At 40.5% G+C, this 26,274-nt stretch overlaps 1 protein-coding gene across 3 annotated transcripts in view; it reads right to left on the reverse strand.

The window, feature by feature from the left end:
- Positions 1-26,274, reverse strand: part of CDC14A (cell division cycle 14A) — a 180,680-nt gene that overhangs the window by 63,560 nt on the left and 90,846 nt on the right. For all 3 annotated transcript variants that reach the window (XM_065907974.1, XM_065907964.1, XM_065907957.1), the window contains exons 8-9: positions 9,862-9,949; positions 24-254 (exon numbers count right to left, since the gene is read on the reverse strand). In XM_065907974.1, the coding sequence (XP_065764046.1) occupies positions 24-254; positions 9,862-9,949 (319 nt within the window). The remainder of the gene's footprint in view (positions 1-23; positions 255-9,861; positions 9,950-26,274) is intronic.

The following is a 26,274-nucleotide window of genomic DNA, read 5'->3' on the forward strand; positions in this document are numbered from 1 at the left end:
CCACCGAGGCGGCCCTCTCGCACCTTTGCAGTGGACGGCGATCGCCCCCTCGGTGTTCTCGCAGATATTCAGGAACCTCCGCACGATGTTGTCGCTGGGCGTGCTGCCGTCGATGAAGAAGAGGTCGTAGTGCTCGAAGCCCGCATCCGTGAAGCGCTTCGCCTCGTAGATCTTTTTGTTCAGCCTCACGACCGCCGTCACGTTATGCTTTTTGAAATAAGGAAAGTAGGCTTCGGGGGCGTGAAGAGGATAACCTAAAGGGAAGCAGGAGTTGTAAGCAAAAGGCACGAAGATCGTCTCATTGTAACCCAGGAACACGAACACCGTTCACGATAGAGATCAGTCTCAACAGAGCTTAGGAAGAAAGTGCATTTCTGCAGAGGGTGAGGTCGAAGCACCTTCCTAAAAGCGGCCATCTGAATAACTGGAGAAAAACACCATCCGAGGAAGAAATGAAAAAAAAAAAAAAAATCTGAGTATTGTAAAGAAACTCTTTAACAGTTCAAAACCTCAACCTCTTAAGATTCAAATCCCAGGAGCAGGCGCCCTCCAAGCCAAAAACAAAGGCATTCATGAGGCCCTCAGGGTGCTAAGCCTGGGAGGACTTGCGTTTTTTCTTCCTCTTGACAAATACTTTTGAACTACAGTTAAAGCCTTTTTGCCAGATGTATAGTTTTAATCTACAGTGCATTCCCCCACAAAAGAGTATACTAAACACCTACTATGTACAAGTCACGAGTGCGTGTAAGTTCTTTTAATCCTCAGAACAACCTATTATGATAAAAACAGTAAACCCCATGAAACAGTTAAGTAAAAGTGGTTGAGTAATCAGTTTAGGAGATGTTTTCTCTATTGAGGCAAACAGGGGGTCAGCCTCCAAATGCCTTCTATTGTGAGTGGGTCCAGCACATTGTGACTATTGCTGGGAGCTGGGTTACAGATGTACCTGTGCGTGCGTGCTAAGTCACTCCAGTTGTGTCCTACTCCTTGTGACTCTGTGGGCTGTAGCCCGCCAGGCTCCTCTGTCCATGGGATTCTCCAGCAAGAACACTGCAGTGGGTTGCCATGCCCTCCTGCAGGGGATTTTCCCAACCCTGGGATGGAACCCTTGTCTCTTACATCTCCTTCATTGGCAGGTGGATTCTTTATGACTGGTGCCACCTGGGAAGCCCTACGCACCGACACTTGGCCAATCACGAAGGTGACCACTGGGGGCTCTGACCACTGCAAGCCTTACCTAGTGGCCCCAGGGGTTAAAGGGACTCAGTTCTCAGCACACTGATTTCCACGGCTGTAACCCATTCAGGGCACACCAAGGGAGATGATCTCATTCAGGACTCATTCACCACTCAGGACTCCAAGCGTGGTGGGCAGCAGCAGCCAGCAAGGAGAACCAGCATTTTCTGCACTGTGTCCTTGGCTGTGTCTCCTGCTGTCTCGAACCTCGAATATGCTGGCTGTTTCCTATTTTCTCTCAGTTGCAAGCCAACAAGAGGCTTGGGTATACATGAAACATTTCCCAAACTACCTTTCCCACTGGCTTCCTGTCAGTTTGAAAAATGGGAGGCACTAAAACACAACTGGCACAACTGGAGGCCAGAGGAGGAAGACACACCTTCTGTTTTCCTGCCAGCATGGCTTCTGCAGAAGAGAGGCACTTCCAGCTTGGTTTGGCACTCCAGGCACCAGCCGAGCCTCACGGTCCCCACTCCTCAGGCCCCAAGTGCAAGCACCAGCCCTTCAGAGCTCCCAGGTTGCTGGTCTCACATTTTCCTTTCTGTTCCCCTAACCCTGGCCTTAAAGCCAATAACTATTTCTTCCTTAATATGCTGGTTTGTTTGTTTTTTTCAGTGTTTCCCTTTTAAACTTTCTAGCAAATTCCTTGGGCTCCCCTGGTGGCTCAGAAGATAAAGAATCTATCTGCAAAGCTGGAGACCTGAGTTTCATCCCTAGATTGGGAAGATCCTCTGGAAGTTGTTGTTCAGTCGCTCAGTCATGTCCAACTCTTTGCAATCCCATGGACTGCAGCACGCCAGGCTTCCCTGTCCTTCACCATCTCCTGGAGCCTGCTCAAACTCATGTCCATTGAGTCGGTGATGCCATCCAACCATCTCATTCTCTGTCGTCCTCTTCTCCTGCCTTCAATCTTTCCCAGCATCAGGGTCTTTTCTAATGAGTCAGCTGGTCCCATCAAGTGGCCAAAGTATTGGAGCTTCAGCTTCAGCATCAGTCCTTCCAATGAATATTCAGGACTGATTTCCTTCAGAACTGGCTGATTTGATCTCCTTGCAGTCCAAGGGACTCTCAAGAGTCTTCTCCAACACCACAGTTCAAAAGCATCAATTCTTCAGTGCTCAGTCTTCTTTATGGTCCAACTCTCACATTCATACATTACTACTGGAAAAACTGTAAGTTTGACTATTCGGACCTTTGTCAGCAAAGTAATGTCCCTGTTTTTCAGTTTGCTGTCTAGGTTGGTCATAGCTTTTCTTCCAAGCAGGAAACATCTTTTAATTTTAATTTTAATCACCATCTGCAGTGATTTTGGAGTCCAAGAAAATAAAGTCTATCACTGTTCCCATTGCTTCCCCATCTATTTGCCATGAAGTGATGGAATTGGATGCCATGATTTTCATTTTTTGAATGTTGAGATTCCAGCCAGCTTTTTCACTCTCCTCTTTCACCTTCATCAAGAGGCTCTTTAGTTCCTCTTCACTTTTTGCCATAAGGGTGGTGTCATCTGCATATCTGAGGTTATTGATATTTCTCCCAGCAATCTTGATTCCAGCTTGTGCTTCATTCAGCCCAGCGTTTCTCATGATGTACTCTCCATATAAGTTAAATAAGCAGGGTGACAATATACAGCCTTGACATACTTCTTTCCCAATTTGGAACCAGTTCATTGTTCCATGTTCAGTTCTAACTGTTGCCTCTTGACCTGCATACAGTTTTCTCAGGAGGCAGGTAAGGTGGTCTTCTTTAGGAATTTTCCACAATTTTTTGTGATCCACATAGTCAAAACCTTTAGCGTAGTCAGTGAAGCAGAAATAGACGTTTTTCTGGAATTCTCTTGCTTTTTCTATGATCCAATGCGTGTTGGCAATTTGATCTCTGATTCCTCTGCCTTTTCTAAATCCAGCTTGAACATCTGAAAGTTCTTGGTTCACATACTGTTGAAGCCTAGGCTTGGAGAATTTTGAGCATTACTTTGCTAGCCTGTGAAATGAGTGCAGTTGTGTGGTAGTTGCCCCTGAAAGAGGAAATGGCAACCCACTCCAGTATATTTGCTGAAGAATTCCCTGAACAGAGAAGCCTGGAGGGTTACAGTCCCATGTGATTCCAAAGAGATGGACACAACTGAGCAACTAACACTTTCACTTTCTAGCAAATTCCTTCTATCTCATCCCCTCCTTCTATTTGAGATAAAGTGGTTTCCAGTCCTGCCTGGATCCTGCTGAGACATGATCTTCTTAGATCCTGCTCATTTCCTAAACTTCATTTTCCAGCCTTCCCTTGGAGGCTGTGAGCTCCCAAGTGCAATTCCAATATGCCTTTTTGGTTTAATTTACCAGAGTTCTGCTGCCTTCAGTCAAGAGCCCTAATTGGTACACTTGGCCAAGGTCGCACAAGGGATGGAGGCAGAACTGGCAGACAGGCCTAACACAGCCCAAATACATGCTTTTCACAAACCATGCTACTTTGTAGCAAACAAGTAATACAGAGCTCATTTATAATCTTCTGTGTAGAAACAGTGACTTATACACATTTAGAGAAAACAGATTCTTTTCAACTTAGGAAAAAAACCCAGATCTGTTTCTCTAGTTGGTTTGTGTGCTCAAACCATTTCCTGGCCTAAAGGGGGGAATAACAAGAGCTCTTCTATTGTGTAAGGAATGGGAAGGATTCATGGGTTCGTGAATTCATGGCATGGGAACCTTCCTGTGGTATGATGGGCTGACAAGGGCTTCTGACCCTGGCTTCCTAGCATACTTGGCACCTCCATGATAGCACCTGTCATGAAGTGTGCTAATGGTTATTTGGTACTGTCCCTCCCCTCCTCCACCAAAGCTGTGAGATCTTCTCTCTTCATATATGAATTTCCATCATGAGTAAACAGCATTACAGATAATATACCTAAATCTACTATTAAGAGAAACTGTGTATATCTTTTGAGAGAAGAACACTGAACAAGTATCCAGATTTGGCAATAGGGCATTGAAAAAAATTACAATAATGGTAATAATCATACCTAACATATATTGAGCACTTTTATATGCCAGTCCCTAAGCTAAGTGTTTCATGTATATCATCTCAATAAACCTTACAATTACTCAGTTACCAATGCCTGGAAAAGTGAACTGACTCATGTACACACTGCTGGGAAGAGACAGAGGCAGCATTTGAACCTTAGCAGTCAGATTCCCAAATGAACGCTTTCAGTTTACTGTTGATAACAGGAATAAACGGGCTTCCCCAACAGCTCAGCAGTAAAGAATCTGCCTGTCACGGCAGGAGCTTTGGGTTCGATCCCTGGGTCGGGAAGATCCCCTTGAGAAGGAAATGGCAAACTACTCCAGGATTCTTGCCTGGGAAATCCCATGGACAGAAGAGTCTGGTGGGCTATGGCCCATGGGGTCACAAAAGAGTCGGACACAACTTAGCGATGGAACAGTCAGATTCCAGGGCCTGTGCTGGGGCTGATTTCAGGCAAAACCCAACTCCATTCTATGTTAGAAAAAGGGACATTATATGAACATTAAGGGCTGCACCTCCTACAGTTGGTGTGCATATATCTTAAAAGTCCTCAAAAAGTGTTTCAAAAAAGTTATAACCAACAATGACAATATCCTCTGACTTCTAAACAACTGTTTGTGGGTGTTTTTACTGTGTTCAGATGCTTCTGATAGGGGACTGGTTTTAGCAATGTCGAGTGTGAGCGGATGGAGCATTCAAACAAACCTTCCTCCATCTGGCCGCTAGATGGAGCCCTGGCATCATAAAGCCCAGGCACAGCCCTGGCGCTGACCAGAAAGATATTCAGAAAGGACTCTGAAAAATGCATCTCTTCCCGGCCCCCCATTTAAAGTTAGGAAACTTCAGAACAGTGAAGTCAAATGACCGATCCACCCATTCTTTATTAAAAGTTAAAACGGCAATATGGGCAGGCAAATTGGAAAGCAATAAATATGTTTCTTAGGTTCTCTAATGATAAAAATATAATCAGAGTATCTGCTCTCTAATAACACCTGTTAATGTGCCCAACACTGCAAGACACTTCCTAAAAAACCTCGGCTGTGTGCGCTCAGTTGCCCAGTCATGCCCGACTCTGTGACCCCATGGACTGTAGCCCACCAGGCTCCTCTGGCCACGGGATTTCCTAGGCTGCCATTTCCTCCTCCAGCGGAGCTTCCCCTCTCAGGGACCCAAAGCCACATCTCTTGCGACTCCTGCATCGGCAGGCAGGCTTTTTTACACTGTGCTATAATATCTGTAATCCTCACCAAATGCCTGCAGTGGGTATCCTACTTTCCCCTTCTGACGCTGAGAGAAGTTGAGGAACTGGTGTAAGTTAACACAGCCAGTTAACCGATGCAATGGACATGAACTTGGGCAAACCTGGCGAGATGGTGAAGGACAGAGAGGCCTGGCGTGCTGCTGGGTCGCAGAGTCAGGTACGACTGACGGACTGAACGACAACAATACAGCCAGTTAGGGGCAGAGCCAGGCTTCAACCGGCTCAGGCTCTACACCTTGAGCTTCTCTCCTTAAATGAGCCAGGTGACGCTTCAAATTGTTGGGATTCTCTGCTCCAAGCTGTCTTTCTCTGTGCCTTTTACTTTCTTTTTAAGGTAGAAATGAGAAGGGCACTGCCAACTGAGAATTTGGGGGATTTTTTTTAAAAATTTGAAATCGAATTTGTCCTATTGCTACATTAGCCAAGTTTATTAACCAAAACCTTTCAACCCGTCAAAAAAAATGTGAACAGATGGTTGAAAGGAATTCCTAGTTAGTCTCTGCTGACACAACACACACTTAAGACTATTATAATGCTTTCTGCCAGATCCCAAGATTTTAGGGCTTCCTTTTACTACATCCTAGCAACAGTTATTTGAGTGTTAATTTCTTAAAAGTATACCTTTTCCACTAAGAGACCCTCTAAAATGACTTTCAGCCTCCCCAGGAAACATAGGGTTTCTCAACTTAAAAAAGAAAAAAGAATGTGCCAGGATTTCACTGTAACTGGATCAAGTTTACTAATTACATAAAAAAATATTTTCTTAAGTTCAAAAAGGATGCTTTACCTTAAATTAAAACCCTCTGCAAAAAATATAATGACACTTTCAGTGAATATCACATTTTAAAATGGGGATTCTAGTAAAATATCAATATTCTACCAACTACAGCCTTAAATGAAATTGCTCTAGACATAAAAACTGACAAGTATTATATAAGCAGCACGTTTCAGACCTTTTTTTTCCTCTCAATGTGAGAGGCCACAATATATACATTCAGAAAAGAAAAGATGTATATAGAGTGATGACTTGACAGTGGTTATTTTTAGATAATATAATTACACTTTTTATCTAGATTGCTTAAAGTTTCTATAGTGAACATGTTCTTCCTCTGAAGTAAAATTAAAAAAGGACACAAAATTTGGAATCAAAGAGACCTATGTTTGAATCCACACAATGTTACTTTTCAGCTATGTCAACCTGGGCAAGTTAGGTTACCAAGCCTCCATCTTCTCATCCACAAAATAGCTACCATCTGCTCCAGGGAGTGGCTCTGATTATTAAATAGATGAGGTGTGCACAAGAGGCTTAGCACCACTCCTTGCACATAAGCAAATGGTAGCTAATGATTTCTCCATATTGTTAAATAGGACTGGAAATAATTTTAAGATTTTTGACAATTAAGAACTGACACATAAAGCATTCATGTCCTTTTACCTTGTGATTCTTCTGAGAATTTAGAAAACAAACTGGGGCTGCAAAAAGATATATGGACAAGTATGCCAACCACTACAGGTTTTAAAAAGTGAAAAACTATACTAACTCAGATCTCATTCAAAAATTATCAAGTGATTAGCAAAACTATGGTATAGTCATTGAATGCATTCATGGAAAATTATAGTGAAGATCTACATTTATCATGAAGATTTATCATTATCTATACTTATAATGAAGATCTCCTTGCCATAGAAAGGAGTCTGTGATACGTTAAGTGAAAAAAAGTTGCTGTAAGACATCAATCACTGTGGGAGAAGGTGAGGGTGGGATGTTTCGAGAGAACAGCATGTATATTATCTATGGTGAAACAGACCACTGGCCTAGGTGGGATGCATGAGACAGGTACTCGGGCCAGGTGCACTGGGAGGACCCAGGGGAATCGGGTGGGGGGGGGGGGGGGAGTTGGGAGGGGGGATCGGGATGGGGAATACATGTAACTCCATGGCTGATTCATGTCAGTGTATGACAAAACCCACTGCAATGTTGTGAAGTAATTAGCCTCCAACTAATAAAAATAATTGGAAAAAAAAAAGACATCAATCATGTCTTTAAAAAAAAAAAAAGAAAAATTTTTGTAAGTCTGTGTGTGTGTGTGTGTGTGTGTGTGTGTGTGTGTGTGTGTGTGTGTATTCTTTAGGGAAAAAAATATGTGCAAATAAAAAAAAACAGAGAAACGGAAAATTAAAATTCTCAATAATCCCACCATCAACTAGAAAACCTAGAAAACATAGTTACAATTATAGATCACTTTTTATGCTGCTTTTGAGTTTTTTTCTTTATTATTTGGGAACCTAGTAGCAGAATGGAGAAGGCAATGGCACCCCACTCCAGTACTCTTGCCTGGAAAACCCCATGGATGGAGGAGCCTGGTAGGCTGCAGTCCATGGGGTCGCTAAGAGTCGGACACGACTGAGCGTCTTCACTTTCACTTTTCACTTTCGTGCATTGAAGTAGGCAATGGCACCCCAGTCCAGTACTCTTGCCTGGAAAATCCCATGGATGGAGGAGCCTGGTAGGCTACAGTCCATGGGGTCGTGAAGAGTAGGACACCACTGAGCGACTTCACTTTCACTTTCACTTTTTATGCTGCTAATATTAGTTCATCTGCATTTTCTTCTTTTTTTAAAAATGATAATCAGGCATTACCTCTATAAAAATATTTTAAATGGTTTTTTAAAATTATACTCCTCAGCTGCTCTTTAAGGAAATTTCATTTAAAAATGAAATCCTAAATGGTAAAATTCTTTCAGCTTCACCAAATGAACATGCAAAAACAAAGCCACTACAGAAACCACATTCCTACTAAAGTTTTCTGGGTCTGAGTTGGATCATTTTGCACCAAACGGAGATTTAATCAATCCTGTCTTGAAGACCAACTCTGGAAAAGCAGTTCCCTCAGGCACTTAACAAGTTATTCCTAACAACCCAACAGAACAGAGGTTAATCAGTCAATGTCTGGAGTGAAAAAGACTCATGAGCAAATTTGTGAATAAGAAGATCTAACTCTGGCTTCAGTACAGCGACCTCCTGTTTGTCAGGAGGATTACCCATCCCCAGAGGAAAACCATAATTCAAGGAGAGTTTCACACATGATAAACACATGTGTGGAAACTCAAACAAATGATCAAATCCAAATGCATGAATAACCATATACAATGAAACTAGATTCTGGAATAAATAGTTATGATGATGATGATAATTTAAAGAAGAATAAATCTAGAATAGGGGTTTTAAATTATGTTTCTTTGGAGGACTAGAGTTCCGACTGTCATACCAGATGGGGGTAGGAAAAAGATGAGTTATTATGTTCATAGGTGATATTTTTTAACTTTATGTATTTCTCCCATAAATTATTCTTAAACCTTTGGTGCCTATCATTATTTGTGTTCTAGGGAATGTGAGGTTAAAAAAAAAAAAGTTAAAAAATATATGCTAATGAGGAAACTCACATAGCCAACCATATTTCATTCAAAAGGTTTATTTTTTATTAAATTTATTTATTTTTAGCTGAAGAATTGCTTTACAGTACTGTGGTGGTTTCTGCCAAACATTAACATGAAGCAGCCATAGGTATACCCATGTCCCTTCCCTCAAGAGGCTTATTTTTAGTCTTTTTTTTTTCCTGAATATGTATGCCTCTGGCAATACAAAGACTGCAAATAAGTAGTTTAACTTTTGTCAGCTGGAAGATTATTCCTGGTTGTCATGATGGAACTAAACAGATCAGTGCTGTAACAAGGTTTAGAAGCTATACTCTGGGCTGAAGTACCACCAGTTCTGCATATTACTCTGTGAACCTAGGCAAATTCCCTGCTCATAAGCCTCGGTTCCCTCCTCTGTGAAATGGAGATAGTGCCTACACCACATAGAATTGTGTGTGCACTAAATGAGATGATGCTATGATTAGCTGGTAACTAGCACACAGTAAGTACTTAATAAATGACACCTATCATCACCATCATCACATTATTAATCATGTTATTCCCAAAAGGATACTTTGATGTGCAGCACACCTCCACCACCAAATAAATCTGAGATCAGCTGATAGAATTCATCAACCTGCTTATTGCTGTGATCAGTTGGTTTCTCAGATTCTTCTTTAATAATTGGGTCAAGGTAAAGTGAACACCCTATTAACAGCAACCTATAAATTTGCTAGTTTTAAAACAGTGATTATAGTTCCACTTACTAAACTCTAAATTTAACATACTAATTACTACTGTTCAATTTTTTAATTAATAAATATTCTTTGGAGAATATTACCAAAAGAAAGAATTATCTTAGGAAACTAAGAAATGAAAGAAGATGAACTAAAACAAATTTTTGGAGGGTAAAGTAAAGAAAAACATACCATTTTCAATTTTGCTTTTGGGATGTGGTCCACTAAATGCTAAAAATTTTCCTGGAACAATCCAGTTGAAGTCACCATTTTCAACTCGCTGGGAGGATTTTGTGAGAAAAGAGAAGAAAAATATTTTATAATCCTTATACAATTTAGAAAACCCTTACAAATAAAACTGCTTTTCACTCTATTAGTACTAGACTAACTAGACATACATGAAGACAAAATAATACAGCTTAAAATAAAAACACATCTAATTCTCAAAATGTTTATGCATTCAATCTGCTTCAGAAAATTTTTATCTAGAAAAGTTTAGAAAATTTTATTTAAAGTGGAGATACTTCACTGAAAATAATTTTGTCTCCTGGCTACTCTGCAGTGAAAATGAAATGAAAACAAACATTGCTTGTCCTGGCAAGAAATAGAGGCAAACAACAGAAAACATAAAATACAAGCACTTTCCATGAATATGGTAAACATCCTTTAAACAATGAAAAAAAATCTAAAAATATCTGGGTCATGAGGAACACACCTCCATTTTTTGTTTGTTTTTGTAGGTTGCTATATTTTGTCAGTGCTGATCTTTAGACTGGGAAACAGAAGTCAGGAATGAGAGACAGAGGCTCATCAAACCCTCATGGTATACCACAAACTGGAGACAGCCAGGGTCTACTGCAGGGGCTACAAACCCAACAGTTACAAGGGTCAGGCAAGAGACATCAGGTCAGTTCAGTCACTCAATCACGTCCGACTCTTTGCAACCCCATGGACTACAAGTACACCAGGCTTCCCTATCCATCACCAACTCCCAGAGCTTGCTCAAACTTGTGTCCATTGAGTCGGTGATGCCATCCAACCATCTCATCCTCTGTTGTCCCCTTCTCCTCCCGCCTTCAATCTTTCCCAGCATCAGGATATTTCCCAGTGAGTCAGTTCTTCCCATCAGGTGTCTATAGTACTGGAGCTTCACCTTCAGTATCAGTCCTTCCAATGAATATTCAGGACTGATTTCCTTTAGGATCGACAGCTTTGATCTCCTTGCAGTCCAAGGGATTCTCAAGAGTCTTCTCCAACACAACAGTTCAAAAGTATCAATTCTTTGGCACTCAGAGTTCTTTATGATCCAACCAACTCTCACATCCATACATGACTACTGGAAAAACCATAGCTTTGACTAGACAGACCTTCGTCAGCAAAGTAATGTCTCTGCTTTTTATTATGCTGTATAGGATTATCATAGCTTTTCCTCCAAGGAGCAAGCATCTTTTAATTTCATGGCCACAGTCATTGTCTGCAGTGATTTTAGAGCTCAAGACAGTGGCTTGCCGCAGGGTCAGGACACTAAATACAACTATGTGTGCATAAGTCCTTTTGAAGGAGGTCACCATTACCTTCATTACCCCTACCATAGTTTGGCCTCAGGCCAAACAACAGGAAGGGAACACAGCCCAGCCCATCAACAGAAAATTGGATTCAAGATTTACTGAGCATGGCCCCACTCATCAGAATAAGACCCAGTTTCCCCCACAATCAGTCTCTCCCATCAGGAAGCTTCCATAAGCCTCTTATCCTTATCCATAGAGAGAAGACAGAATGAATCCGCAATCACAGAAAACTAACCAAACTGATCACATGGACCACAGCCTTGTCTAACTCAATGAAGCTATGAGACATGCTGTGTAGGGCCACCCAAGACAGACAGATCATGGTGTAGAGTTCTGACAAAACATGGTCCACTGGAGAAGGGAATGGCAAACCACTTCAGTATTCTTGCCTTGAGAACCCCACAAACAGCATGAAAACATAACAGCAAGAAACATAAACAAAGGCAAATGCTCTCCAGTCTTAGCCAACTGACCACAGGAAAGCTGATTGAATATGACCGATCTTCCAACTGGATGTTCATATAAAATCTCTCTATACTTGAAACATTTCAAATTAAGTTTTTAAATACTAACAACCCAAATAAAACACATTAGTGGACTGACTTTAATCAACAGCTATCAGTCTCTGCTCTGCACACTCTAGAATCCTCAGGAAACACCTGAAAACCAGGCAAGGGGTCGAGCATCCTCCCACTACTCCTTTATCTCCTTCACTTTCTTCCCTTCCTGGTGAGCCTCTGAACCCATGGAACACTGGGGCAGGATTGAGGGTACCCAAACTTTGCATGCTCCTGGGACACAGTTGTGCAGTGCATCACAAAACATATGAATCTCTTCTTCCCACAAGCATTGTTTAGCCCACCCCCAACCCTACTCCCACCCCACCACCAGGGGCAGCTCCCAGTCTCCAAGTCTCCACCCTCTATAGCACTACGTAGGCACCTCCCCAGGCAGGGAAGGAAGGCAGTTCTCTGCTGGGCCAAGGTAATCCACACAAAGGGCTCTGTCCTCCACGACTCGGCACAGACCTCAGTGCAGGCATCTGTCAAATACAGTCTGCACTCCGTGTAGGAGCTGATGTGTGCATGTGCATGCTCAGTTGCCCGGCTGTGTCTGACTCTTTATGATCCCAAGGACTGCAGCCCGCCAGGCTCTTCTGTCCATGGAATTTTCCAGGCAAGAATACTGGAGTGGGTTGCCATTTCCTCCTCCAGGGGATCTTCCCAGGGACCGAACCCACCTCTCCTGAGTCTCCTGCATTGGCAGGCGGATTCTTTACCACTCAGCTGTTTAGAATAATGCCACCAAGGAAATCTGGAGCCTCTACTTTAATTACTGATACTTGGACTTGATTTTCACAGAAATCATAACTTAGCTGTACAATTTTCATGTTTAAAATGCAGATGGTTCTTTCCAGATATAAAAAGTTATAAGTGAAACTTTACATGACACCTTGTAAATGTCTGAATTGCATTAATCTAATCATAATAAACATAAAATCTCTATAATGTCCTAAATAAAGTCTTAGAGATGCTATGAGTGTTCATGCCAAATTAAATGCCAAGCACAGCTATCTATTTAGAACAATTTGAATAAAGAATCTAATATATAGCTGTTTATGATAATTAAACATTTTCTCATTTTAATAAAGCAGTCAAATTAATGACCCAATATCCCTCTCAAGTAATTTCTAAGCTTAAAACATTTTAAAAATTCAAAAATAAAGGTATGCTCTAATCACCAAAAGGCTAAAACCAACTATTTATGAACAGTAGAAGAAAACCGGTTTCTATGTTTACTATTCCTATATCCTTGAACAGGAAGTGGGCCTACATAAATACATTGTGCTATGTCTGTTTATTCGGATTATAGACATCCATTTGGTTAAATAGTAACCTTCTGTAATCAATTATATGGAGAGAGGCAATGGACTCATTCACAGAACCAAAAGAATATGTTTGCAAGTCTCACTACCCAAAATGAAAAACATTAGATAATACTGGGCTATATTTAGTAACTTGGATAAGGTTAATGGTGTAAACAAAGAGATTTAGGTCTTAGATCCAAATCTAACAAACAAATAAAAAATTAGTAAGAAAATTACAGCTTTTAACTGAGTAATACATTAAACTTACTGGTAAGTTTCCAAAATTAATATCCATGCCTTCTTTCACAGTAGATTATGCAAATGTCAATATTTATCAATTATAAAATACTTATGATGACACAAGCTGGTTTTTCTAATTAAATGTATGTGCCTGTGCATACAAGTGTGCACATGTGCACATACATACACACACACACTTCCAAGAAACCTAGATCAAACAGGAACTTAAGGTACATTACCATATTTTACAAGCTAACATCTAGGCAAAGGTGAACTGAGAGAATGATTTTACCTCTTCCAATCTAAAGCCTACAACCTATGTAGAGAAACCGCAGATGTTCTTCACTGCAAGAAAATCCCAAAATGAAAATTTGAGTTCTTGAAACTGATATATTTATGTGTTAACATTCATGTAACTCTGGGATACTTGAGCTTACAAAAGACTCACCACATTTCTTTGGAATAGTTAACTCTCCTGGTGCATTTAATTTGCAAAAAAATTAATTTGCAAAAAGAAGGAATCAATGTTTCTTACAAAGTAAAAGAAAAACAGCATTAAAACTGAAAATTTTCTTGAATAAGAATTAAATAAAATCTAATTTGACTTGAACACCTGAATTCTAAGAAGGCATGCCTCTGTTGAGATGGTCACAGTTTCTGAAAAGAATACTGAAAAACATTTGGCCATTTTAACACTATAAAAAACAGACAGAGAGAAAAGATAGACCTTTGGGTTGACAATTACTGGACTGGTTCCCTTTATCGACAGATGTGTTTTCTAATACAATATGGATAAACAGTTTTTAAGCATGATTCAAAATTCATTAAAATATTTGCTAAGCCTTTATTTTTTTGTTTGTTTGTTTTTTACTTTTTCTTTTTTACGCCTCAGCTAAGCCTTTATTATATATCAAGGACTATAATTTGGTATCATACATAAAATAAAAAATATTCCCTCTGTTCTCTTAAGAAGTATGAAAACAAGTAACAAATAACATTAATAAGAATAACAGCAAACACACACCACAGGCTCTGTGCTAGGCACTGCAGTATCACATGCAACTTGTTTCTTTAGGGCAACCTTTAAGGTTGGTGTTATTACCATCTCCCTTCTACCTATTGCTACAAACTGAATGTTTGTGCCTTCCCAAAATTCACATGTTGAAACCAAACCCCAGTGAAATGGTATTAGGAAGTGGGCCCTTTGGGAGATTAGATCATGAAGATGGAGGCCTTATGAAAGGATTAGTGACCTTATAAGAGACCCCCAGAGAGCTCCTTCTGTGAGGACACAGGGAGGACATAGAAGAATCTGGCCATCTATGAACCAGGAGGAGGGCCATTTCCAGACAACAGTTCTGCCGGTGTCTTAATCCTGGATTTCCCAGCCTCCGGAACTGTGAGAAATAAGTGTCTGTTGTTTAAGCCACAGTCTATGATACTTTGCTACAGCAGCTTGCACTAAGACATTCATTAAAGAAAAAGTTGCAAAAAAAAAAAAAAAGAAAAAAGAAAAAGTTGCATTAAACTTTGATAAATGCTGTCATACACATACATTAAGAGGTTTCATGATGGCACAAAGATTATTTTAAAAATAAAGACAAAACTACAAGGTCTTTTTTATTCATTAAAACACCTTCTTTATATTTCCTTACTTTCTGAAACAATGAAATCGTGTTGACAATATAGCTGTATTACATAAACACAAATATGCTGTCATGACTGGCACTTTGGAGCTTAAAGCAGAGTAAATATTTGAGGTATCTGACTTAAGTTACCTCGCTATTTGGCTTTAAATAATAAACTTTAGATCATTACTTTAGATCTGCTTTTGAGAGGAACGGTGTGGTAGAGGGAAAGCGTAGCCCCATGTGGATGACTGCATCACCTCTAAATACAGAAAACATTTAGGGGCCTTCTCCCACAGCCCCATCTAGTGAATGCCCCTGCTGACGCAACCGCAGGGAGCAAGAATCTGGTGCCTGTGTGTAGGTGCCTTTCCAGTGCTCAAGACATCAAGATTTGAGGCCATCAGCATATACGTGGTTGCTGAATTTGAAGACAGTCCCCTCACTCATGGAGAATGTCTTGAACCAGAAATCACATGGCCTAGAGACCAGTAGTATTTCTGGTGGCCAAAGGAAGAGAAAGAACCTGCAAGGCAGCCCGAGACATGTCCAGAGATGGAAGGAAGAGAAAAGTGAGAGACAGAATTTTGAAGTCGGGGAAGGAAAGTGAGTTTCTAGAATTAGAGAGTGGCCACAGGGTAAATCAAGTAGGAAGAAGACCAAGTCAACCATTCGGTCTGGCTAACTCTTGCATTAAGCAAGAACAGTTCCAGTTGAATCATAAGGGTCAAGGCAAGACCCATTATCAGTTGACTGACTGACAACAAAGTCAGGATTGCTCTCTTTAGAAGTGGAGGTGAAAGGAAGGAGACCAAACAATATATAGAGAGGAAGAAAAAAAAATGGGGAATTTCTTTGACCTCAAGACACTTTACAGATTTTACCAACATAATCTTTGAAGCAGCTAATGGGTACAGTGTTTCAGTAGATATGAAAACACTGGGTCCAAGAAGGATTGAATCTTGCTTCCTTAAACTTGTGGTCTATGGGGGTAAAATCAACCCTACAGAACAGCTGCAGGGAAATGCTTCTAATAGCGCTCTGAACAGAACTATTTCTCACCCTGGGAGGCTCACCTCCCGAGTCCCTCCAAGTGTGAGGACATGCTCATATACCTGCATTCTGGAGCTTGCTTGACCCAGTCGTATGACAGGAATTCAAAACTACAGTGCCAGAAATTCACTTTTTTTTTTTCAGTTCTTTCATTCACAGAGGACAAACCAAGCAGCATTAGATTACATTCTAATTTGCTATGCAAATTCTAACTGAAAACAAAACCTTAAAACCTCATACCTCAGATGCTCAACAAATATTCCTGCCGTGGACCTGAGGTGGTACACTGCGAGATAAGAGTCCTGACAAACTTTATTTCCAAGGTATATACACAAGGGCAATATTGGGCATCTACCCCACCTGATCATTTGACAATTTACTTATTCACTGCAATGAAGGATGACATAGTCAACCTGGAGACAGTCTCTGTTCATGTATTAAACTAAACTGACATTACATGCAAGCCCTGGTTGAAGATTACAATATCTAGCAATCTGTGTTGCAAACAAGTGTCTTTTTAAAAAAAGAAAATAACAACTCACTCTTACTTCACAGATTGGCTGGTAATGAAAAAAAAAAAAAAAAAAGAAATGTCATTTCAAGAAGCTGCCTATCATAATCAATAAATTTTCTCCCTGGAGTGTCACTACAAAATCAGAATGGATTCTTAATTAATATGTCTTGCTCATTTACCATTGAAAAGTAGTTACTTTTAACAGATAATATAAAATATCTTGAAATGTGTTCTACTCCTGCTTTTAGAACTTATTCGCTCATTTATTCATTAGTTTTTTCACTTTATAAACATTTAATGACAGCCCACTATGTGTATTCTGTGCTACTGGGTTATTTATTGATACAAAAATGAGTGAGACGCGGTTCTTGACTTCAAGTACCCAGAGTGCGGGGATGTCACAGGTGTGTAAACACAGCATCACACAAGGCTATGTGAGAAGAGCTCCCATCAAGTTAAGAATGACTTTGTTGTTTTTGTTGTTGTTTTTCAGTTGCTAAGTCGTGTCCGACTCTTTGCGATTCCATGTGCTACAGCATGTCAGGTTCCTCTGTCCTCCACTACCTCCTGGAGTTCGCTCAAATTCATGTCCATGGAGTCAGTGATGTTATCTAACCATCTCATCCTCTGCCACCCCCTTTCTCCTCCTGCCCTCAATCTTTCCCAGCATCAGGGTCTTTTCCAGTGAGTCGGCTCTTTGCATGAGGTGGCCAAAGTATTGGCGCATGAGCATCGGTCCTTCCAATGAATATTCAGGATGAATTTCTTTCAGGATTGACTGGTTTGATCTCCTTGCCGTCCAAGGCTTAAGACATGCAAACACATAAATACTGTGCGCAGAGGAGAAAAGGTCACAAGGAGGAGGAAGAGGAAACAAGAGCATGTGTGAAGGCACAAAAGTATGAAGAAACGCTGCCATCCAGGAAGTTATGCAGATGGGGTGTGAGGAGGAAGGCACAAGGACAAACACGGGAAGATGGCAAAGCCCATGTCCAGAAGGGCTTTCTGCGCTGCACTCAGGGGTATGCATTTCCTCCACACTTTGCCTGAGGGTAGAGCCCATGGAGGACTTAAAGCAGGGGAGTGATATAAGCAGACTTAATTTCTAAAATGTGGTCTCTGAGAGTGATGTGGAGACTTGATGGAAGACACCCAAGGACCAAGAAAATCCCAGCCAGTCCCAAGCATCCAGAATCGACAGACACTTTCTCACAAACAGTTCCCAGATGGGCTCCATTGCAATGCAGCCAAGAAAATGTGAAATCACCTTCTAGAAGAGGCGATGATAGCAATAATGATAACTTATGATTGCTGAATTGCTAGAGTCTCAGAAGCAAAACTTTCCACATTCAGCCTGTCATAGATTAGCGAGAAATGCTGCACAGACAATCTGACAAACATAAAGACGGAAGCGTGTGGGAAGGGTCAAACGTGATAATACCTGCAGAAGAGGCACAAGAATATATGGAATGTATGACAGCAGTTGATAAGAACAAAGCCTCTAAACCCACCCATGGAGAAACGAAATTACAGGGCACCTTCTGAAAAAAATGTTGGCCTAGCAAATATAATGAGCAAATAGGAAGTACTTAATAAATGTCTGTTCAATAAATTAACTGAAAAGTTACCAAATTGAGGCCATAAAGAGTGTGATGCAGCTTCTTGGTTCTCATATAACAAACACTGACCTGCAGACCTTATTTCTGTAGAACAAAGCCTCCCGATCAGTTTAACAGAATGGAGTTGCCCGGGCTGGGGCTGGGGCAGCCAGGGTTCCCAGGTCAGTCGCCAAAAGCTGCAAACTATGATCACACGGTGCTGATCAAATACGGTCACATTTTCCACATGTGCCATGATGAGAGAAAACAAAAGGAAGCCCTGTACTGTGACTACACTCCGATCGGCAGGAACCAGTCTGTCTGTCATCAGGCCTGCCGAAGCCAAACCCAGCTCCAACCACTTCTATCAAGTAACCCGTGGTAAAGAAATGCCCCAGGTGTGCCAGCATGTAAAAGCACCAGATCAAGTTAATAATTACTTGATATTCTGGGAAATATCCTCATATTCATAAAATTATTTCATAGAAAGCATTTTTCTCAAAATAAAGGCATGACTTATGGAGGAAAAACATAATGGCAGAAATGAAATAGCTCAAAGAAAGAAGTCAAAGCAATCTTAGCTTCTGAAGTAGGTTTTACACTAACTTGAAGCTCTAGCTGATCCCAAAAAGATATTTAAAGCAGCTCCTCAAAGTTGCACAGGCCAAATTCTGGATGCAGTCATAAACTGATAAGGCAACTCCAAATGCTGCCATGGAAGTTCCATTTCTTTGCATTTCTCTCCCTCTCCCCTCCCCACAACTAGAAATACGGTGCCGCTCTGTGAGTCATCTGTGTGTGCCCGACAAAGGGACATCATCAAATATGGCAAGTCTTCTCGTAAGTAGTGGAAAGTCCCATCTTGTTTAGGGGACAATCAAAATAAGAAACTAAAGATACAACTTCAAATTCTCTTTGATGAATAACGACGGCTTAAGAGTAGCATCATTAGTGAGCGTTGGTATTCAAACAAGGTATTACTAGGTAAGGATAGTTCTCCATAAAGGAGCAGAAGTTGACCCAAGGCAGATTCTGTGTTGTGGGTGTTACTTCAGGGTCTTAAAAACAGAATATTTTCCTATATTTGCAATATTCACTAAGCTTTACTGCTAGAGAGGATACACGTCCTCACGTACCTACAGATACATAATTTGAATACTCATACTCTTTCATCTTCACTGTTTTTCCCTAGAGTAAAAGGGCTATTTTAATTTTTCAAATAAATTTATTGATGGTTAGATTTCAAAGGAGTGACTGTTCTTAGTTCTCAAGTTCTTGGAGAATACCTTAAGAAACCTGTTGGAAAAGGGGACACTGATTCCTAGCAGAAGTTTTTGGGCCCTCATGTTGCAGTTACTTTTTCCATCCTCCCAGCATAGCTCCCAGAATGTATCTATTTGATCAGTGCAAATATGATCAAAAATATAGTTCCACAACAGCTTGGCAAAGGACCTAAAGAGACCATATTTTAGAAAATACTTTTGTTTATCAATAATTAATACAATGGACTATTTGTAAGTCATATAAAAATAATGTAAGAGCCTGAGATATCTTAGTCTAAACCTTCTAAATAGAATAGAGCCTTGAAATTAATTCTTACATGCAAAATTAAAACACTTGAAGCTGCAAGATGTAACCTGTTCCGTCATCCTAGGCTTCATGTCATTTATGATGGTTCATTGACAAGCCTGTCCTTGAAGAATCTGCACTTTAGCTATGTCTGGCTACCAAGCACTTGAAATGTAGCTGGTCCAAACTGAGATGTGCCACAGTATAAACTACACACTGGGTTTCAAAGGCTCAATTCAAAATTAGAAATATAAAATATTTCATCAATAATTGTTACATTGAATATATGTCAAAATATTATTTCTGGTACAGCACATTAAAGAAAACACATTATTAAAATCAATTTCATCATATCTTTTTACTTTTTAAAATGCAGCTATTAGAATTTTTGAATATATATATTATATACACAAATATGATTCTTATATTTTTATTGGACAGCACTGCTCTAGACCCTTTTGCAGAAAGAGCAAAGTAGTTCTGTGTTCTGCTGACCTTGTCATGAACAGCATTAAAAGCAGCATTCTTATCACAAGACTCTCTTTTAGGATTTCCCTGGTGATACAGTGGATAGGTGTTCACCTCCAATGCAGGGAACATGGGTTTGATCCCTGGCCCAGAAAGATTCCACATGCTGAGGAGCGGCTCAGTCACCTCCAATGCAGGGAACATGGGTTTGATCCCTGGCCCAGAAAGATTCCACATGCTGAGGAGCGGCTCAGTCACCTCCAATGCAGGGAACATGGGTTTGATCCCTGGCCCAGAAAGATTCCACATGCTGAGGAGCGGCTCAGTCACCTCCAATGCAGGGAACATGGGTTTGATCCCTGGCCCAGAAAGATTCCACATGCTGAGGAGCGGCTCAGCCCGTGTGCCACAACTACTGAGCCTGACTGAGTGCTGCAAACTGAAGCCTGTGCCCGTGCTGCACAACAAGAGAAGCTACCACGGTGAGAAGCCCACATACAGCAACAGAGAGGAACCCCCGCTCGCCACAGCTAGAGAAAGCCCACGCGCAGCAATGAAGACCCAGCACAGCCAAAAATAAGTAAACAAATAAAAGACTCCCTTTTAATCTCACAAAGAACTGCTATATCATCATTTTAGGCTTTTTCTCTTTTTTTTTTTTAAGGTTTTTTCTTGAGTCATATATTAAATGTGGTTTAGTCAAGAAGTGCCTTTGGAAGCTTTAATTTGAGCATTTCCTTATCATCTAAGACTTACATTCTCATAATTTGCTATCAACGATAACACTTTTACTTTGAAAACCATAGACTTCGTTGGAATACTGAGTTTGTTAGAGCTAATGAAGTATATGAACTTAGCTATTCCACAAGTTTACCAAATGTCCAGACTCACTAAAGTAGAGCAAACAGTGGAACAAGTTATGACAAAAACCGATTGGGCCCACAGATTGTCAGGAAGAGTTCCTTTATTTATCCACTTGTTTCTTAAATAGCATTTATGAAATGCCCACTACCTGCTGATCACACATCTACTTGTGATTTTTTTATTTTATAGGCTTTATGATAGAATAGACAAATCATTCTCCAAAACAAAGTTATTTGATGGAAAACTTTTCAAGTGTTCACCAACTGCCTCCTCTCTTCCCGTTACCTGGCTGATGGTCATTGTTATTCACTTGGGTTAAGATGTGATCACATTCTTATCAGATTTTTGGTTAGTTGGTTGGTTGCTTCTCAAAAATAAAATTAAACTATGTTTATGTTTTTCAATAGCTTTTTCCACTAACTCTCAACATCACCATCAAAGTTTTGAAAAAAGATAAAGAAGTAAGTAAATCATCAACTAGTTTTCTCTCTTTATTGTGGTAGGTCCTTATCCTCCTCCCTCTCTACCTCCACCCCAATCTCTCCTTTAATTGAAATGGCTCCAGTGGTTTGCCATATATTTTTCTCCAGGTTCCTATACATGGGACAGAGATGCAGGTTCTGGGGGGACTTGAAACTTATCTAATGTGGAGGCCCATCTCAAAAAAAGAATACAAAATTATGAACACAAAAATGGTTTCCATGCAAATGGGGACCTATACAATTTAAACTTCACTCACTTCATAGGAAATTACTGATACCTTTGCTCATATAATACATATAGACAGATATATGTACAAGGTGGAGGAGGGTCTTGTTATTGTTTGTTTAAAAAATAGAAGGTTATAAGCACTCTTCCATATCAACAGTTTCTAATCAATATATAATAGAAATCATTCACAAAATGTAGCATAGCTCAAGTCAATTTCTTTAAATGGCTACATAACATTCTATGATGTATCTGTACTACAAGTAATTTATTCAACCTTCACCCTTAAAATGCAATCCTTTTGTTTCTAATTTTTTGGTGGCTGGGGGTGGGTAGTAGGATTCTTTTTCTTTGACACTACTATTGGGTTGACCAAAAAGTTCATTCAGGTTTTTCTGTACCATTGTATGGAAAAACCCAAACAAACTTTTTGGCCAACCCAATAAAAATGCTGCAATAACAATGTTTTTACAATTTAAGAAGAAATTCTTTGGAGATTTTTAATAAATTGTACTACATATATTAATTTAGGTAGAAGTGGCAGTTTTATGATGTTAAATCTTTCTATCCAAGAACACAGGACATATTTTGCATTTAGTCATGTTCAGTCCACAAGGAATTTACAATCTAGTAAGGAAAATAAAGCTTTTATGCAAATAGCCATAATATCAGAAAGATGGAAAGCACAAATCTTGACACATGAAATTGAGGGGGAGAGGATACTGTAAAGAGTGAGAGCTGATCTGTGTAGGACTTTACACACATGAGAGGAAAATGTTAAAGGTCACAGGTATTTGGAGAAAACAAGCTCAGCCAGGGTGCAGAGACATTCAAGACACAATAAATAAGCAGCCCAGCAGGGCTGGAACAGAGTGCACACACGGAAGAAACAGGAGACAGGCCGGCAAGGTGGGCTGGACCGCGTCCAAAGCGAACAATGCCAGGACGGGGGAATTTATCCCCATTTCAGCCGGGTAGTGGGAGTGGCAGCCAGTGTGGGGACAAGACAAGACAAGAACTCTGTTTATAGACCATTCGGTGAAGTGTGAAAGACCAAGAGGAGAAGGGCCTGGGCTCCTTAAAGAGCAGTTAGGGACGCAACACCTGAGCCAGGGGAAGGAAATGAGAACAGAGAGGAAGAGAGAGATGAAACACACCCCTGGGGCCCTAGCAACGGGAACTCAAATAGTCAACAGATTACGGAGGGGAAAAAAGAGATGTTTTTAGTCTTGAGCCTGGGTGAACAGTAGAATGGCGATGCCATTCACACAGATGGACAAAGCCAAAGCCCATGTTTGGGTGAAAGATGATTAGTTTCTTCTCAGATGTGCCAAAAGTAACATGGAAGCAGGATATCCGAATAGATACATCCTGAACTAGAGACCAGAATGTGAGGGCTACCCTTGTCCTGCTAGTGAAACTGAAAATTGCTCAGTCATGTCTGATTCTTTGTGAACCCAAGGCCTATACAGTCCATGGAATTCTCCAGGCCAGAATACTGGAGTGGGTAGCCTTTGCTTTCTCCAGGGGATATTCGCAGCCCAGGGATCAAACCCAGGTTTCCCGCATTGCAGGTGGATTCTTTACCAGCTGAGCCACAAGGAAAGCCCTGCTAAGAAGAGTGATAAATGTTATAACCCTGGAGAACTTTGAAAGAAAAGCTCATTTTCATGAATGGTCAACCTACTGAGAGTCTACAGGTGTCCCATATTTCAGGAAAAGTAGCATATTGGGTAGGTGCCCAATATGCGACTGGAGATCAGTGGAGAAATAACTCCAGAGAGAATGAAGGGATGGAACCAAAACAAAAACAACACCCAGTTGTGGATATGACTGGTGATAGAAGCCAGGTCCTATTGCATAGGAACCTGGAATGTAAGGTCCATGAAACAAGGCAAATTGGAAGTGGTCAAACAGGAGATGGCAAGTGTGAATGTTGACAGTCTAGGAATCAGCGAACTAAGATGGACTAGAATGGGTGAATTTAACTCAGATAACCATTATATCTACTACTGTGGGCAGGAATCCCTTAGAAGAAATGGAGTAGCCATCATAGTCAACAAAAGAGTCCAAAATGCAGTACTTGGATGCAATCTCAAAAACAACAGAATGATCTCTGTTCATTTCCAAGGCAAACCATTCAATATTACAGTAATCCAAGACTATGCCCTGACCAGTAATGCTGAATAAGCTGAAACTGAACAGTTCTATGAAGACCTGCAAAACCTTCTAGAACTAACACCCAAAAAAGATGTCCTTTTCATTACAGGGGACTGGAATGCAAAAAGTAGGAGGTCAAGAGATATATGGAGTAACAGGCAAATTTGGCCTTGGAGTACAGAATGAAGCAGGGCAAAGGCTAATAGAGTTTTACCAAGAGAACACACTGGTCATAGCAAACACCCTCTTTCAACAACACAAGAGAAGACTCTACACATGGACAACACCAGATGGTCAACATTGAAATCATACTGATTATATTCTTTGCAGCCAAAGATGAAGAAACTCTATACAGTCAGCAAAAACAAGACTGGGAGCTGACTGTGGCTCAGATCATGAACTCCTTATTGCCAAATTCAGACTTAAATTGAAGAAAGTGGGGAAAACCACTAGACCATTCAGGTATGACCTAAATCAAACCCCTTATGATTATACAGTGAAAGTGAGAAATAGATTGAAGGGACTAGATCTGATAGACAGAGTGTCTGATGAACTATGGACGGAGGTTCATGACACTGTACAGGAGACAGGGATCAAAACCATCCCCAAGAAAAAGAAATGCAAAAAGGCAAAATGGTTGTCTGAGGAGCAAACACCTTACAAATAGCTGTAAAAAGAAGAGAAGTGAAAAGCAAAGGATAAAAGGAAAGATATACCCATTAGAATGCAGAGTTCCAAAGAATAGCAAGGAGAGAGATAAGAAAACCTTCCTCAGCGATCAGTGAAAAGAAATAGAGGAAAACAATAGAATGGGAAAGACTAGAGATCTCTTCAAGAAAATTAGAGATACCAAGGGAATATTTCATGCAAAGATGGGCTCAATAAAGGACAGAAACTGTATGGACCTAATAGAAGCAGAAGATATTAAGAAAAGGTGGCAAGAACACATAGAAGAACTGTACAAAAAAGATCTTCATGACCCAGATAATCATGATGGTGTGATCACTCACCTAGAGCCAGACATCCTCGAACGTGAAGTCAAGTAGGCTTTAGGAAGCATCACTAGGAACAAAGCTAGTGGAGGTGATGGAAATCCAGTTGAGCTCTTTCAAATTCTAAAAGATGATGCTGTGAAAGTGCTGCATTCAATATGCCAGCAAATTTGGAAAACTCAGCAGTGGCCACAGGACTGGAAAAGGTCAGTTTTCATTCCAATCCCAAAGAAAGGCAATGCCAAAGAATGCTCAAACTACCACATAATTGCACTCATCTCAGATGCTAGTAAAATAATGCTCAAAATTCTCCAAGCCAGGCTTTAGGAATACATGAACTGTGAACTTCCAGATGTTCAAGCTGGTTTTAGAAAAGGCAGAGGAACCAGAGATCAAATTGCCAACACCTGCTGGATCACCGAAAAAGTAAGAGTTCCAGAAAAACATTTATTTCTGCTTTATTGACTATGCCAAAGACTTTGACTGTGTGGATCATAATAAACTGTGGAAAATTCTGAAAGAGATGGGAGTACCAAATCACCTGACCTGCCTCTTGAGAAACCTGTATGCAGGACAGGAAGCAACAGTTAGAACTGGACATGGAACAACAGACTGGTTCCAAATAGGAAAAGGAGAATACATCAAGGCTGTATTCTGTCACCCTGCTTATTTAACTTATATGCAGAATACATCATGAGAAATGCTGGGTTGGAGGAAGCACAAGCTGGAATCAAGATTGCCAGGAGACAAGGTGTACTGGGAAGACCCAGAGGGATGGGATGGGGAGGGAGGCGGGAGGGGATCAGGATGGGGAACACATGTAAATCCATGGCTGATTCATGTCAATGTATGGCAAAAACCACTACAATATTATAAAGTAATTAGCCTCCAACTAATAAAAATTAATGAAAAAAAAAGATTGCCAGGAGCAATACCAATAACCTCAGATATGCAGATGACACCACCCTTATGGCAGAAAGTGAAGAAGAACTAAAGGGCCTCTTGATGAAAGTGAAAGAGGAGAGTGAAAAAGTTGGCTTAAAGCTCAACATTCAGAAAACTAAGATCATGGCATCTGGTCCCATCACTTCATGGCAAATAGATGGGGAAACAGTGGAAACAGTGTCTGACTTTATTTTTTTTGGCTCCAAAATACTGCAGATGGTGACTGCAGCCTTGATATTAAAAGACGCTTACTCCTTGGAAGGAAAGTTATTACCAACCTAGACAGCATATTAAAAAGCAGAGACATTACTTTGTCAACAAAGGTCCATCTAGTCAAGGATATGGTTTTTCCAGTAGTCATGTATGGATATGAGAGTTGGACTATAAAGAAAGCTGAGTGCTGAATAACTGATGCTTTTGAACTGTGGTGC

Source organism: Muntiacus reevesi, chromosome 1 (assembly GCF_963930625.1).
Source record: "Muntiacus reevesi chromosome 1, mMunRee1.1, whole genome shotgun sequence".
In the NCBI taxonomy this organism is placed as follows: domain Eukaryota; kingdom Metazoa; phylum Chordata; class Mammalia; order Artiodactyla; family Cervidae; genus Muntiacus; species Muntiacus reevesi.